The following is a 17216-nucleotide window of genomic DNA, read 5'->3' as shown; positions in this document are numbered from 1 at the left end:
AAATGCGTATTCTAACTGGAAATTCTAAGGTGGGTGGGAAAATGGGACAAAAATCTCAGAGTATCCCGTTGTCCTAAAGCTCTTTTTGTTTGTTTGTTTGTTTTTTGTTTTCCCCAAAGCTTAGAGGAGTTTTAAGTAAATTAGAGTGTCAGAGTGAAACAGGCGCTGTATCTTCCTGCAGATTTAGTACCCAGCTGGGATCCCGTGCCTGGGGCACACGCGGTATCTCCTCCTCTCACTGGGCTGCTTGGTGAAAAAGCGGAGCTCTTTTTGCAGTTAGTCCTTATTGAGGGGCAGTGGGTTCCTGTTGTTCTTTGTCTCAATTTTTTGTCCTTAAGGCTATTGGTGCCTTTTTAGCAATTTGTTGTGTTTGTTGTTGACTAAGTAGCATATCGACCACATGAAGTGAAACTCTATCGGACAATTATTATTACAGATTAAATTGCCTGGGGAGTTGAAATTAATAGAAAAGGATGCAATATGGAGATCAGCTCTGGTTTTCTTTTATCATTCTAACATTCCACTACAATGTTAGAAGTTACATAATTCCATACACATCATCACACACCTTTTTTTTTTTTTTTTTTTTTTTTTGCGGTATGCGGGCCTCTCACTGTTGTGGCCTCTCCCGTTGCGGAGCACAGGCTCCGGATGCGCAGGCTCAGCGGCCATGGCTCACCGGCCCAGCCGCTCCGCGGCATGTGGGATCCTCCCGGACCGGGGCACGAACCCGTATCCCCTGCATCGGCAGGCGGACTCTCAACCACTGCGCCACCAGGGAGGCCCATCATCACACACCTTTTGATATGAAAAGTGAAAGACTTGATCTTCTTAATTGACTCGGGAATCATCTCAATATTAAAATTTACACCGTTGTAGACTGTAATACAGAAACAAGCTGCTGTTTGCTTTCTTCAGTTCTGGTGCTAATAAACCTACCAAAAGATTTATAGCCTCTGGCTTAACTGAACACCAGATGGCGCTCTTAGTAAATTAAATTTCTCTGAAAAACCGAAGGCAAAGCAAAGCCAAAAGGATATAAGGGAGAAACTTCAACGGGAACAGTAATTGCTAATTTTGACTCATAAAGGGAGAAGATAGGTTAGGATCTCAAGTCCTGAGGAGGGGACACAGCATGGCCAAAGAGTATGTGCTTTTTCAAACAAACGAGGACTGATCTATAGGGCACCATAATCTCCCTAGACTTGTTTTCATTTCACCTTCCACTCTGAACACTTAACATACGGTAAAACATGGTACTCCCCGACAGAATGTCTTCCAGACACGGTGGGACCTATATTTCCTACTGCTTTCAAAATCAGTACTCTTCCTTTGAATGTCTGGCACTTCTTATTTTGTTGTGTATCATCTAGGTTAGTCTGAAAGCTTCCTAGGACATAATGTCCTTTGCCCCTGTATCAGAGGTCTAGGAGAAAGAAGAGGGGCCTGTTGTTAAATTCTTGGTGTTAAGTGAATGAAATGGCTAATAGGCATTTCTCAACTTCCATTGTTACCTGCTTTTGCAGAAACATCTTAATGTAACACTGACTCTTCCCCACACTTCCCTGAAGAATCAAAGTTTGTATTTTCAAGATAGGATATTCTTAAGACCCAAATCATTCCAGGTTATAAGCATGCCTTGCAAACTAAATACATGAAAATCTGCATCTACATGCATCTACATGGATTTTTTTAACAAAAGATTCCTCACAGGATTCCTTTATGTACTTGTATGCATTTAAAATAATTCCATAGATAAGTTAAGATGCACCCAGACACCTGTTCAGCTGCATTCTTAACATCAGATACTCAAATAGCCACCTCCATAGGATCCCCGAGGGGATGACAGAGTCTAGCTTCTTGGCATGTCTGTGAGAGCCACCGGTGTTGTTATTTGTAGACTGTTCATTCTCATTGGTATAGCAGGTGTGTATGTGTCCATTCTGCTTTCCAACTCTTTGTGCCTGTTTTATTTTGTACTTTGGGCTGCTTTCCTACTTTTTTATTTTTTAATGAACTTCATTATATATTCAGTTGAATCTATTCTTCCTGGGGTACCTCACAATTTAATCTTTTTAATTTTGTCATTTTCAGTTTCTCTACTGAGTTACATCAACTCTTGTTTCACAGCTTCCTGAGGAGTCTTTTGGTCCATTTTTGTTCTGAGATTTTGAATTTCGAATTTCAGGTGTTAGTTTTTATTCCTGCCAAGTTCTGTTGGAGGATATTTAATTCACACCGAATATTGTTGCAGTTTTCTTCCGCCTTATGGTTGAGGGGAGAATTTTCAGCAGCTATACTTCTCATTTTTTTTCTTCTTATAGATAGTAGTGTTTGTAGATATTTTCTTCCCTTTTTGGCTCATTTTGAAAGGTATTCTTTTCCTTGACTTGCAGAAACAGTTGGTTCGATGTAGGCAAGGATGAGGGGTTTCTGATTCAAGAGTGTTTTCTTCTGTTGGAACAGTGAAATACGGTATTTCTCAGAGATGACACTTTTCTTTGTGAGGTGGTAGGGGCTCGGAGTCTCACCTGATTCTGTAATTTTACTTTTCTAAGACCCTTACTTTCTTCTTTCATTTTATCATCAAGCCTCCAGGAGACATCTCCCCTGTCCCAGACATGGTTCATTCCTCACACAGCCCCCTTCAGTCTCATCCAGACTTCCCCTTGATGCTCCAGCGGGCAGCGCTGCGATGCACTGGTGTGAGGTGTCAGTATCCCCATCACTCGCGCTGGGGGCCCTGTGTTTTTGCCCTGTGTACTGCCACAGCTAGGACCCCTGCCCTTGTCCCTTTACCATATAGTTTCCACCTGACTCTGCCTTCGTAGGAATTCTGATGCCGGCTCTAGTTTCCCATAAGCTGAACTTTTTTTCTGTGTCTCACAGTTATGCTGCAGGTACAGGTTATAGGTGACTTTGTTGGGAAGATAGTGAAAGAGATTCAGATTTAGGCAGCAACGACTATTCCTTGGAAAACCAGAAGCTCAAGTACTCCCCCCTTAAATATGAACACACAAGCAAGAACCATCAGACTAACCTGACAGACAAAAGTGAAAACAAACAGAAAACGATGTTCAATACTGTGTCTATTCCACAGAACAGGTTTTCCTATATTTTAAAAATTTAGAGAACATAAAAGAGAGCTCTTGAAAATTAAAAACGTGAGAGCAGACATGAAACCCTTGCGGGCAGAACCGAAAAAGACACATCTCCTCGGTAAAGGACAAAGACACAGAGGAAGCAGACGACAGCAACTGGCTTAAACCTGAGGTGCACTGTCTGAATGACACGGGTTCAGAAAGAGCAGAGAGGATGGAGGGGAGAAACAATTTAAGAAATTGTCCCCAAATGTACGGCACGAATTTACAGTTTGCATACCTAGCGTATTGGCGGAGAACGGGCACACTGGAAAACGGTGGAGCCCTGGGGACAAAGAATTATTCTGTGAGCTCCCACAGAGGAAAAGCAGATGACATGTAAAGAATTAGAAATAGGAACGGCTTCAGATTTCTCAGCATCCACACTGCAACTTAGAACCTGGACAATGCCTTCAAAATTCTGAAGGATAATTATTTCCAAGCTAGATTTCTAAACTCAGGCAAGTTACCAATTAAATGTGAGGGTCAAACATAAAAAAGACATTGGTTTCAGGAAACTGAGCTCCCACATACTCTTTCACAGAATGCGTTGAAGGCCAGGCCCACCAGATTGAGGAATTAAACCAAGACGGAGGAAGACATGGGACCCAGGAAATGGGAGACTCAACGGAGAGTGGTGATAGGATCTCCAGAACAATGTGGAAGGAGGTCTAGGGAAGGCAGCTGTGCGCCAGGCACAAAGGGCAACCACTCCAGGTTCCTGCAGGTTAGACGCCACAGGGGAAAACAAAAGATCAAGCAAGACATTAACAAAAAAGTAAACTGGGAAAGTCATCAGGGTTTATTCTGCGTCTCACCTTTGAATTAGCACAAATAGCCTTTTTTTTCTTTTTCTTTTTTTCCCGGCTGCGCCGCGCGGCATGCAGGATCCTAGTTCCCCAACCAGGCATCGAACCCGTGCCCCCTGCAGTGGAAGCGCAGAGTCCTAACCACTGGATCACCAGGGAAGGACCGCCAGGGAAGTCCCAGATAGTCTAACATTAATGTGACCTAAGTTACAATGTAATTATGTAAGGAGATCGGGGAGGTGTGGCAGGGGCAGTGGAGGAGGGCTGGAGAGACACCTGTATTCTTACCTTCCATGTGGGGAAGTTAGGAGATAAATATCGAACAATGAAGCATCAAGAATGTAGTGACGCAACTGTATTAAGAACCGGGCACATACCCGAAGAATCACTTAGAAGAGTTGAAATCTTTTCTCAGGGGAAGAACACAAGGGGCTGTTTTCCTTAACAACCCCTACACAACAAGCTGACTTAGCTACGTGTGCATTTATACCTTTGACTTAGAAAACTGTAAAGGCATTTTATAGAAAAGCATAGAAATATAAAAATTTTGGCAGAAAAAGGCCTAATCTCAATGAAAGAGAGATCTCATCCAGTAACTCCCTATCCAATAATCTCTACAACACCTGTTCAGAGTGCGGAAATTATCCATTCGATAAGAGCTTTAGCCGCCTGCAGCTGTGTAGGCTCTCCCTGTCTTATGAACTGGTTTATATATAAGTGTTTTCTACTTGTAAAACTCTTCCCGGCTTATGAGGCCACGCCCTTTATACATATCATTGGTCCAATGGTCCGTCCTTGAGCACTGCCATGTTTCAGGTGAAATTTACTTGCTGGTCAACATCATGAGAAGACTCTGCCTTAAAATCAACAGCAGAATCTGGGGAACGCATTCCTGGCATTAAGATGTCTAAAAACCTATTCTTGAAGCAGTGGAGACTGGGTACTTCTGAAAGTCCATGTACAATTATATTATTAAATATATGGTATAAATACATATAATTGCCATCCACAACCGAGATACGGCTCTCATCCTTGAACCCTGTGTGTCTTATGTGTGTTTCATTTAGGTGGCACACAACTCTAAGATTGGAGCTACTGTACTTGTTTTCAGATGAAAAGGGCTCCGAAGGTCACGCAATTAAGCGGCTGAGCCAGAACTAAACAGATTTGTCAATCCTGTCTGTGCGCTTTTTACCACACTACCAAATTTAATTAAGTCTTCATCCCTAGCTCATCTGCCCTCTCCTTTAATCCACACAGCTATATTTCAGCACAATTGTCCAAATGCCCTAGGATAGGTTGGGATATAACAAAAACACCATACCAAAAAATACTTTAAATAAGAGACAAATGAACATGTATATTGACCTCATATTGTGAGAGCTCTTCAGTTTCTTGCATACACACATAGGACACCTGTGATGGTCAGCGATAAAACCTAGTGGCCCTTCCTTTTTGCATCAGAGGGGCGACACAGATATGCTCAACAGCGTAAAAATCCTAGTAAACGGGCAAGAATCCAAATGTTGAGAATCCAGACAGAGGTCATGGAGCCCGTGGACCCAGTCCAGCTACTCCCAGGATGTTGCTGAAATTGTCGGACTCCCATGTTTACTGTTCTCTCTTCCCCCTGTTATCATTTATAAAAAGCAATACCAAACGCTCTGGACTGAACCAGAGATGTGTGATAGAAAAGCACATTATCTGACGGAAGGGCCCATTAAGAAAGTCAGTGTATGATAAAGGATTAAAAAAAAACAAGACAGGCAGAAATAAGCGTAATTTTTTCAAGAACATTTATACATCTTTTTAATTAGATTAGCTTTACAAGCATCTTGAGAGCTTTTTCATAATGAAATGCCGCTTTTCAAATTACATGACTTTATAGTCTATCTGTAGATGAATCCTCAAATTCTTTGCCTGCTGTTGATAAAGGTCTGTGTTTTACGGCTGGTTAATATGGTGAATAAAAACAGCATTAGAAGCTTTATCTTTAACCAGGATTAAACACATATAGGCCACAAAAAGTTTTAAATTTTGTTTTATATAGAGTCCTGCTTGGTGACAAGTTAACGGTCCCACTAACATGAAATGAACAGATTTTAAATGGATATTAAAGGAATGGCTACCCCGATTTCTCGATCCTTTCACAACAATCTCCAAGAACTTATATAAACTTTTCCAAAAAAACAAAAAAACAAAACTTAAAACCTGTCTGGTGAGCAAAACCCACAGGTAGTAGAATCTGACACTTTGCACAACTGCAGAGAAACACATCTGAATGACACAGGGGCTCCCAGATTAAAAGGCTGTTGCTGTACACCTTCACAGACAAGCCTCCCATCCACATCATACGATTTCTACTAGACCTAAAAATAACAGCTCTTTTGAGTTGTGGCCTCAGGCAGCGCACTGCACTGCAGGCCAGGTGGCAAAGACAACTTGCGCTTGGGGAGGGGTGGAGGGCAGGGGGCAGAGGCACTTACTGTCGAGACGTTCCGCTGTATTACATGGGACTAGGAGAGGAAGTGGAATGAAACTGCACACGGGCGAGGAAAAACAACAGTCAACTGTAATTGTCTCCTGCAAATTCTCCGGAAGTGAGATCACAATACTGAATATTTAATCCCACCCTAAGTCCACACTGTCAGTTCACTAAACAATTTTTTTTCATGTTTTACATGAACAATAGCAATCTTTTAATAAAAATTACTGAGCTTTCCATAGAAAAGGTCTCTAATTGAGTACAAACTATACAGATGCTAAAACTGTCATAGGTTGAAATATACAGAAATGTTTCTGTACACTCACATTATTTTGGCAAAGAAGATCAAGGATAGAGATAGAAAACTGAAGTGGGCAAGGTCTTACACCCATAATTCATGCAAAATACAGATACCACCCTTTGGGCTTTGCTGAAGAGCCTAGGAAACTGAAGTCTAAGACACCCATCCTAATTCAGGTGTTAAATAACAGAAGTCTGGGAGGCCTTGTGTGATTTTGTAGTATTCCCTCTTTTTTTCCTGAAAAGTAAAAAAGCAAACTCATGAAACATAAAAGTATCTGTTTTTCTGCTTTGTGTTTTGTGTTTGTAAGCTAAACATCCATCTTTCGGTACTGACGAAGAGCGTCATGTCTGGGGAGTGTCTCAGCAGTGGTCTGAGGCGTCACTAACGTTAAGTGTCTAACAACACCGTCCAGTCTGGATGTGCACAGTCTCCCTTTGACGCTACCCAACAGGAACAAGGTTCTGATCTGCTGACCAGACGGGCACAGGAGTGGGAAGAAAACTTAACAGCAAAATTGAAAGTACAATCAACTTGACGGGAAGCAAAAGGAAAAGTCTTAGGAAAGGGGACAGTATCTTCTACATCTATAGGATATATATACCTGAAAGCATAAGAAAGCCCTTCATCTTGGGAACTTGATGCTGAGGATAACCTCAAGTTCATTTAGTGCCAGTCACTTTAGTTTTTTTAAAATGTAACTTAGAAGATAAAACCTTTTTACTGTGTATTTTTTCTTATAAAACATGAACTAAAAGTTATTGGTAGTAAACAGTGATGGTTTTACTGTTATGTTTCACTATTAACAATGTCAGAAAAACAACAGCAGCAATTTTTAAGAGTTCAAATTAGTGTAAGACAAGACTACAAAACAATCTGATTTTTCAGTTGGTGATTAAAGTGCTCCTTTCCTTATTTTAAGTAAAAAGAAAATTAAAGTAATCATTAGTCACTGGCAACAATCATTATAAGAGGCCTTTTAGGGCAAAATTTAATAGTACGAAGAGGTTTACAAAAATAGATTGATGCTATTTTGGGGAATAATACTGTAATTTTTTTCTCAATTCAGTTTTGATAAATTGTACCTGATCATATAAAAATTACTTCAAATTCAAACTTGACTATATAAAAAAGGGAGAGATGAAATGAAGTCAGCTAGATGACAGATCTGGCAAAATATAAGAATGAAAAAATTCTACCTAGGGCACTTATTTCATGTCCAGATGTAAATACCACTTTCAGCTGATAACTTATATTCCTCCCATCACAGGTTTGGAGTCAGTCAATCATGCAGTACAAAGCCACACAGTCAAATTCTTCATTTTGATGCAACACAAAAAAGTTGTTTGTTTCCTTAAATTGCCAACTGGTGGTCTATTTTCTTTGTCCCATTTATTCGTATTCACAAGTTAACAAATAGCGTCAATAATTACTGTAGATGAAGTGGGGTATTGCTGGATCAAAGGCTCTATAAGACGTCTTTACTGATTGAATCAGAAGGTTTATTGAGTTCAACCCTCACACCTTTTTCACCTGCAAGGTAAAAAAAAAAAAATTAATTCATTCAGTAAGCACCAGAGAGCTTCTGTTACTGCTTCCCACTAAGTTCCTAACAGTACGCACAGCGTTTCAGCTTTGCAAACACACATCATCTGAAAATGATCACACGTGCACTTCCAAAAGTTACCCTCAGGACTGTATTACGAGGCATGCAGAGACGCTGAACTAGTAAACTCTCAAAGGGAAAAATCATTCTCTACACAGAGATAATGATTTTTGTCTCCTTTTATTTGAAAAGCAAATCAAACTGCTATAAGAGCAGTGTGTTCAGCATCACTGAAAGCACACTACTAGGCTTCTGTCTCAAATAATGACTTTAAAAATACACAGAAAATGCGTGAACACTCAATTTTTATAGTTTTATAAAAGGCTGATGTGGGATTATCAACGGGCTCATGAAAATACAGCTAGTTAAATCAGTCATGTGAATGAACTTGAGCAGGTTTGTGGAGGTACAAGGTAGGGTTAAAGACAAGACAGGTCAGTGGTCCATCTGATGGAAAACTCAGACCCAGCCGCTCCAGGAGATAACCCGTAACTGGGGGTGACCTATGGACGCCACTGGCAGACACGGACTCCACATGCCTGTCTGCTCTACTGATTTCAGCATGTCAATTTCTCCTTTGTATTACTTTTCTTCACGTCCACATTTTACATGGCAGACCTGGAGTACTCTTCAGAAGCATGTACATCTAAAAAGGAAAGGATATTATTACCTTTCCTCTGCGGGGAGAATGAGAGCAAGCCAGCCTGTGACTGAAAAGGATTATCACAGAAAATCTCAGCTTGTACTCAAATGATTTTCCCAGACTTGTTTGTCTCAAACTTTCCTCATCTTTGGAAAATTTTGATGGTTCAAGATAAAAATGAAGATGACTTAAGAGCAGTCCTCTTAAATAGGGGAATTAAGAATCTGACGGAAACAAGGAGCGAGTCTTCTGGCTCATGGAAAGCACTGCCTGGCTGTGGGGTCTCTTCCTTCCAGTGTACCCTGGCCCCAAATGTTTACCTGTTAGATATTTTACTTTAGCTCGTGCTCTCTCATCTGCATCAAAATACCAAACAGTTATTGCGTACCTAAAAGAAAATTCAGAATAGGGTAAGAATGATCACATTGGGGAAAACAAAGGGTATTCTGTTGCAAAGGTCTATTAAAACTTGTAATGCCAAAATAATGCCTAACTTGGGATGACATCAGATGATAAGGGAGCATAGTAACAACCCACTTACTTAATCAGTAGTCCTAATGCTCAGGAGTATCGCAGAGAACCAGGAGTAGCTAAAATTTATGTTGCAGAGTTGATGAGTTTTTATGACTTTCTTAATACCTACTTAACCTACTTGATTATCTGTTTTGCAAGCCCACAGCAGATCAGAAACGGACAATAAGAAGGTAAGAGTGGCTGTTACAGAAAAAGCACACTATCAATAGCACAAGTTCTAAAAGAAAAGCAGAGAAACAGAGGACTCAAGGCCAGGGGCCCTGTAGAGCAAGGGAGGGCAAACAGTCTCCACCACTTCCGAGGACATCACTACACATATACCGGCAAAGAATCGTGATGGGGGTTTACAATTTTACAACCTGGAGTCATCAAGAAAGTTAAATTATGCTAAGAATTTTTTAGGATTTTTATCAAAGCAATTATACTATGTTTTGTTTCATTTTTCTGAAAATTTCATCACTCACTTGGAATATCTCATTTCACAAATAATGAAGAATCTCTGGTTTATTAAATACCACAAGGCATTTAGTTACAGCTTTTGGTACCAATAACGTGGAAAATGTGCACACACCACAGGAAGTGAAAGCACGCTACATATGATCAGCTCCTGAGTAGAACGTAGCAATCGGTCAGAGTGTCCTGCGGCTTCTGGCCAGTGTTCGCTGGGGGAAAAGCAACACTACTGATCAAGTGAAGAGCCAGCAAACGTGACAGAACTAAATCCTGTAACACATCGGAAGCAACGAGTCAAAGGCAGAGCAGAGTCGGAGTCTGGGAGTCTGGGCAGCGGGGGAGGCCGAAGCCCCAGGCCACTCAGCTGGAAAGGGACAGGGCTGAGCTTGAGGTCTGGCCTCCTGGCTTCCAGAGCTCCAGCCCCTCTCCTACTACGCAGCCTCTTCTGTCCTGTCAGGCGGCCGTGGCAATAGGGAAGGTGCACAAACACTTTCCTATGTCTTTCGCACCTGCCCTAAACTTTCAGTTACTTAGTCATCAGAGTTCTAATACCTGCCCCAAGGCCTTCCCAGAAGACAGCTGTAAAGTAGCAGGCGTGGCTCTGCTTCTCCTGCCCCCTCCCCCCACCCACCTGTTTAGAGGCTCCTCCTCCCCACATCCCCCTCTGCTGGGACTGCCACAGCCGCACCCCCCTCCCAGCCTCTGCCGACGCTGCCCTACTCCCCGCTCCCCTCACTCCAGGCCCAGTGGCAACACTGGACCCATCGATTCCAATTCAACAGCCCTGTCTCCCTCCTCCAAACCCCTGGAGCACTCCATAATTGTCTGGCATCTATTTACCACCTAAAATGTCAGTTCTATCTTCATCTAGAAAGGCTACAACCACACCGTATTATTCCATAAAAAGGAAGGTCTGTGAAGCGGTCTCTAGGGCAGAGACGGGCACCAGGGGGACGGGAGGCAAGACGGGGATTCAGGACAGCACGCCGTGTGATGTGACGGGACCCCCGGCCTCCACCCAGGGATTCTTTTGGCCGCTAGCCACGCTGCTCAGCCGGCACTCACTATGATGAATTAGGGCTGAGGCAACACGGCTCGGAGTGGAGCAAGAAGGAGGGACAGGTGACAAAGTCTTCAGAGTTTGAACCTCATCAAATGCTGGCCCGTCTCTAACATCATTATCAAGAGGCAGCTCTTCTCCCTGTGTGTCTAAGGGATCTAGGCAACTGCATGCCAGTGATTCACTACTGTAATGTTCAAAGTCCCTTCTATAATGAAAAATAGGTGTTTAAAAAGTAGCACTTTTTTTTCCCAAACATTCATTTTGATAACAATGTCTGTAACATCTTCCATTTTAATAGTCTAAACATTTTAACTGGGTCATGGTAAATGGTAAAAGAAATGTTTTTAAGAATACATTAAACATAATAGGTTTAGAAAAATAAACTTCGTAGGAAGAGACTGTAACGTAGAAAATAATGCAGAGGAGCGTGTGACCAGCCTAACAGATGCTTACTGTTAAAACTGAAGGGTGATTTTTCTAACATGAACTCCCAAATACCTCTTCTCTACTTGTCTTTGCTCTACTCTTCTTCCTCTGTATTTCTACTCTCTGGTTACGTGTTCTTCTCTTCTGTATCACTTTTCTACGTCATCCCTCTGCCCCCCACCCCTGCCGGACCACCTTAAACAAAGTTGCCCTTTCCCTTCTCTATCTAATCTTTATTCCCCAAGTGAATACTCTCACCAGATCCGAGACCAGATAGTAGTTAAGAGATGCACAAAACAAGGAAACAGGGCTGGGAAGACGGGAGCCCTGTGCTTCCCTGACTGACCCCAGACAAGGAGTGACTGTGCAAAGAGACTCACAAGCATTTGGTACCAACTGTGAATCAATCTTATAGAATTATTCAAATTAAACAGTTACGACTGAGGCCCTATGATAAAGGCAAGTGAAGAACAGGAAAATACGCATTAGAAAATGTTCATGTTTATCCTAGCTATCCCCTCCTACCCTACCATGCTCTTTACCAATTCTTCCTTAAAGGGAGGACCACTACCTTGTAGCGTATGCTGGTTGTACTTCGTGAGGGTTGCGACGGTCGGACCAGAAAAACAGCAGTCTATCAAACCTGGGTTCAATGTCAGCAAACTGGGCCTTGCCTTCCGGGAAAATTCGAAGTATACCTCCACTTACCTAGGAAAAGGGCCAAATATGTAAGCATGAGTGACCAAGAATACTACAAAATTAAACTTACGGGGGTAAAAAGACCAATTCAGGATATCAGAAGTCTTAAATCAATTCTTCACAAATATATCTCGGTTAACGAGGTCGGAAGGTGAGCTGAGATTTCAAGTACACGCACCAATACAAGGAAACATTCGTTCCTTCTTTTAGAGAATTTTGTAAATACTTGATGAGACAGATGTATATGATCTGAACTCAGAAGTCTTCAAATGACACGTGAAAGCCTGAAAAAGTAGTAAGCATTTCTTATTTATATATGGTGATGATTTGCTTAACCGACTCTTAAAAATGTATCCATATCTAGTCATCTTGACTAAATTACTACAAATGGTTTAAGTATGTCAAAGAACTAGCTCTTTGCCCTTAACTGGGCAGTCACAAATCTAATGCCTCTTATTTAAGGAATTCACCAAACCAGTAGAAAGTGTCATTTATCATCAGTGCTGCCGTCATTATTAGAAACTGCAGCTCTCCCTCCCCAGACTGGGCCTGACACGCCGATGACTCCCTGCCTATACACCTGGACTCCCTTCACTAAGGATCATTACTATTTACCCCAGCAGATATCCTTCTCTGTTTGGGACCAGATGGACTCACCTATTCATTCCGATACTGACTGGGTGTCTATTGTTCTGGGACCTGTCCTGGGCCCTGGGTGCGAGTAGGAAATAATTCAGACAGATGTTGTCCTTGTGGTAATTATAATCGGGAGCGGGGGAGTAAAGCGAGGTAAACCCCACCCAAGTGAGTAGCTCTTCACCCTTGGAAAACTAAACTCCTAACAGGTAGACTCTTAAATTGAAAGGCACATTGATACTTGATCAAGCCACCAGGGAGGTGAGCCTATTCCTTGGTTCCACTACAGCCAGAGAAGCTGTTTACAGGCTCACTGTCAAGTAAGGTAGATTCAAGCTACCCGGCTCCCTTGCCTTCCTTCCTCAGGTTCCAGCGTTGTTCCAAGCGACTCCCAAAGTGCTCATGCAGACATCTTTTAAAGGAGCTCTGGACTGTGACCGAGAACATGCCTCTTTTCTCTCCCCCTGCCCTCTGCCCTTTCACTGGAGTCACTGGGAATAGCACAGGCCATCTGCTGAAAATGTTCAGAAACACGTAGTTGAAGCCGCTAGTCCTCCTCTGGGACACGTTCCCTGACCCCTGAATTAGGCGGGCTCCCACGTGTCCCCACAGCAATCTGTCCTGCACTTGGCATAGCCAACTGTAATCATCCATCTACTGATCTGTACCCTCCACTCCAGCCCAAGCTCTAGGAGGGATAGTTCTATTTCTGCTGTTTCCAGCACCCAGAACAACTTCTGCCACAGTGTACATGTTCAGTGCAATCTTGCAGTGAAGTTTTCAGTTTTACATATAAAAATACTGAAGACTTTTCTCTGCTTATACGCTAATTTAAAAACAATGTATTAATGACCTTGGACAGGTCATACAAAAATTAAAAGATCAGCCTAGAAAGAACCTAGATTCTAACAAAATATAGAATTTGAGTTGATCAAACATATTCCTAGTTTTCTAGATATTCACAAAATCGGAAAAAAAAATTTAAATTCTAACCAAATTTATAGCAATTTGTTTTGTGCGTTGGGCTCAAGGTGAATTACCAAATTTATGTCTGTATTTCAAACTTTAAAAGCTAACAAAAAACCATGTTTGTTGACATAATGACTCAAAATATACTTAGCAGTAAAACTTACCTCTACTTTGAACTTGGAGTAGGACAGAGGAAATTTTTTTTTCCCCAGAAAAGTAACATTTTTTACTTTTAACTACTTGTCACACTTCTGTAATACTTTCTATTCTTGCATTTGTTTTGTTACTTGCTCTTTTTTTAATTCTAAACTTTACTCATTTTATTGAGGTATAGTTGATTTACAATATTGTATTAGTTTTAGATGTACAGCAGAGTGATTCGGTTATACACGTATGTGTGCATATCTATATTCTCTTTTAAAAATTCTTGTCGATTATAGTTTATTACAAGATACTGGATACGGTTCCCTGTGCTATATAGTAAATCCTTGTTTACCTATTTTATACATAGTAGTGTGTATCTGTTAATCCCATACTCCCAATTTATCCCTCCCCCCTTTCCCCTTTGGTAACCATAAGTTTGTTTTCTATGTCTGAGCCTGTTTCTATTTTGTAAATAAGTTCATTTGTAATATTTTTTAGATTCTACATATAAGTGATATCATATAATATTTGTCTTTCTCTGTCTGACTTACTTCACTTAGCATGATAATCTCTAAGTTCATCCATGTTGCTGCAAATGGCATTATTTTGTTCTTTTTTGTACCTGAGTAGTATTCCATTGTATATATGTATCACATCTTCTTTATCCATTCCTCTGTTGATAGACCCTTAGGTTGCTTCCATGCCTTGGATATTGTAAGTAGTGCCGCTATGAACACTGGGGTGCATGTATCTTTTTGAATTAGAGCTTTCGTCTTTTCCAGATACATGCCCAGGAGTGGGATTGCTGGATCATATGGTAACTCTTTTTAGTTTTTTAAGGAACCTCCATACTGTTCTCCATAGTGGCTGCACCAATTTACATCCCCACCAACAGTGCAAGAGGGTTCCCTTTTCTCCACACCCTCTCCAGCATTTATTATTTGTAGACTTTTTGATGATGGCCATTCTGACCATTCTGTGAGGTGTTACCTCATTGTACTTTTGATTTGCATTTCTCTGATAATTAGTAATGTTGAGCATCTTTTCATGTGTCTGTTGGCCATCTGCATGTCTTCTCTGGAGAAATGTCTGCTTAGGTCTTCTGCCATTTTCCGATTGGGTTGTTTGTTTTGTTATTGAATTGTATGAGCTGTTTGTATATTCTGGAAATTAAGCCTTTGTTGGTTGCACTGTTTGCAAATATTTTCTCCCAGTGCATAGGCTGTCTTTTCTTTTTGTTTATGGTTTCCCTTGCAGTGCAAAAGCTTATAAGTTTGATTAGGTCCCATTTGTTTATTTTTGCTTTTGTTTCTATTGCCTTGGGAGACTGACCTAAGAAAAACATTGGTACGATTTATGTCGGAGGATGTTTTGCCTGTGTTCTCTTCTAGGAGTTTTATGCTGTCATGTCTTATATTTAAGTCTTTAAGCCATTTTGAGTCTATTTTTGTGCATGGTGTGAAGGTGTGTTCTAACTTCACTGATTTACATGCGGCTGTCCAACTTTCCCAGCACCACGTGCTGAAGAGACTGTCTTTTCTCCACTGTATATTCTTGCCTGCTCTGTCAAAGATTAATTGACCATAGGTGTGTGTGTTTGTTTCTGGGCTCTCTATTCTGTCTCACCAATCCATATGTCTGTTTCTGTGCCAACACCACGCTGTTTTGATTACTGTAGCTTTGGAGTATAGTCTGAAGTCTGGGAGGGCTGTGCCTCCAGCTTTGTTCTTTTTCCTCAGGATCACTTTGGCAATTCTGGTTTTTTTGTGATTCTATATGAATTTTAGGATGATCTGTTCTAGTTATGTGAAAAATGTCATGGCTAATCTGATGGGGATTTCATTAAATCTGTAGACTGCTTTGGGTTATACTAATTCTTTCAATCCAAAAGCATGGAATATCTTCCCTTTTCCTTGCATCATCTTTGATTTCCTTTATCAGTGTCTTATAGTTCTCAGCATATAAGTCCTTCATCTCCTTGGTTAGATTTATTCCTAGATATATTCTTTTTATGATGTGATTTTAAACAGAATTTTTTTTACTTTCTCTTTCTGATATTTCATTGTTAGTGTAAAGAAATGCAACAGATTTCTGTATATTAATCTTGTATCCTGCTACCTTGCTGAATTCATTTATCAGTTCTAACAGTTTCTGTGTGGAATCTTTAGGGTTTTCTACATATAGTATCAAGGACAGAGGAAATTCTTTACATCAGTATGATATAGAAAGGTTACTGAATCACTGTGAGCATACTCTAAGTTTTAGGATTTGCTTTTAGAACAGGACTAAGTTTTTGCACATTTAAGACCTGGTGATTTCCATTTATGTGTGTATGTGTGTGGTGGAAGAAGGTGTTTTAAAGGTTATTTGATTTTTAAAAAAATTACCTTGGCTACACAAGTGTGTTCACTCTCTGAAAATCCACTGGGCTATACATTATGTTCACTTTTCTATTTAAATATTTTGCTTCAGTACATGTAAATAAAAAGAGATTTTTTATAAAAATCAACCAAAAATTAGTTTATACAACCTCCAGTGCAATAATACATGACACACTTCTAAAGTTTAAATCATTTAAACTTAAGTGAAACTCAGGCTGATGTTAAGGGAATAAATATTTGCAACACAAGAAATTGGATGCGCTGTACATTCTAACTGGTTTTACAGGATTTTTCAGTACCGATAAACTAGTTTTTCATAATCCGGGGACAAAGAAATCCTGCCTCCAATATCCCATAGCTCAGTGCCAGACAACACCTCTGCAACAATGCAAAGCATGAAATGCAGGTGCTTAAAGAGCAAATAACTCTTCATAATCATAATACATAATCTCCCACAGAAGTCATGATAAAACAAACACTCTCAGAAGTGTTTTTATAAAAACTATTAGAAGGGATATTATTTTAATAAAAGATACTTTTGTTAAAGTTAAATTTTGGATATGAATGTTTCAACATCCGAAATAAGGGAATCTACTTTTTGAGCTCTATTAGGATCTGTTTCATGTTAACAAAGATCCACTCCTAATACCTGAGTGAAACATATCTAAGGAGAAATGTTTAACTGTTCCACGTTTTAAAGACAGTCTCACCTATGAGGAGTATGAATCTTAACACTATGTGTGAGGAAAAAATACCTGTAAGAAAAAAAAAAAAATGCTCAATGAGGTGGCATACCTTGGCATCCCAGTCTTTATTAAGATAATATATACATGTCACACATCTTCCATCTCCATTTGGATTATCGACATGACGTACATAACCCGTTCCGTTGCCTGGATAACAAGCAACCATGGCCTGTAATAATAA

The 17216-nt window shown here is 40.5% G+C and overlaps 1 protein-coding gene across 1 annotated transcript in view; it reads right to left on the bottom strand.

The window, feature by feature from the left end:
• Positions 1–5728: 5728 nt before the first annotated feature.
• EGLN1 (egl-9 family hypoxia inducible factor 1) overlaps positions 5729–17216 on the bottom strand; it is a 59210-nt gene continuing 47722 nt past the window's right edge. The window contains exons 2-5 of the mRNA XM_082635208.1: positions 17085–17204; positions 12032–12168; positions 9305–9372; positions 5729–8268 (exon numbers count right to left, since the gene is read on the bottom strand). Of these exons, the coding sequence (XP_082491334.1) occupies positions 8204–8268; positions 9305–9372; positions 12032–12168; positions 17085–17204 (390 nt within the window). The 3' untranslated portion in view covers positions 5729–8203. The remainder of the gene's footprint in view (positions 8269–9304; positions 9373–12031; positions 12169–17084; positions 17205–17216) is intronic.

This window comes from Mesoplodon mirus (genome assembly GCF_964341445.2).
Source record: "Mesoplodon mirus genome assembly, chromosome: 2".
NCBI classification, from domain to species: domain Eukaryota; kingdom Metazoa; phylum Chordata; class Mammalia; order Artiodactyla; family Ziphiidae; genus Mesoplodon; species Mesoplodon mirus.
This window is presented reverse-complemented; position numbering and strand designations above follow the sequence as displayed.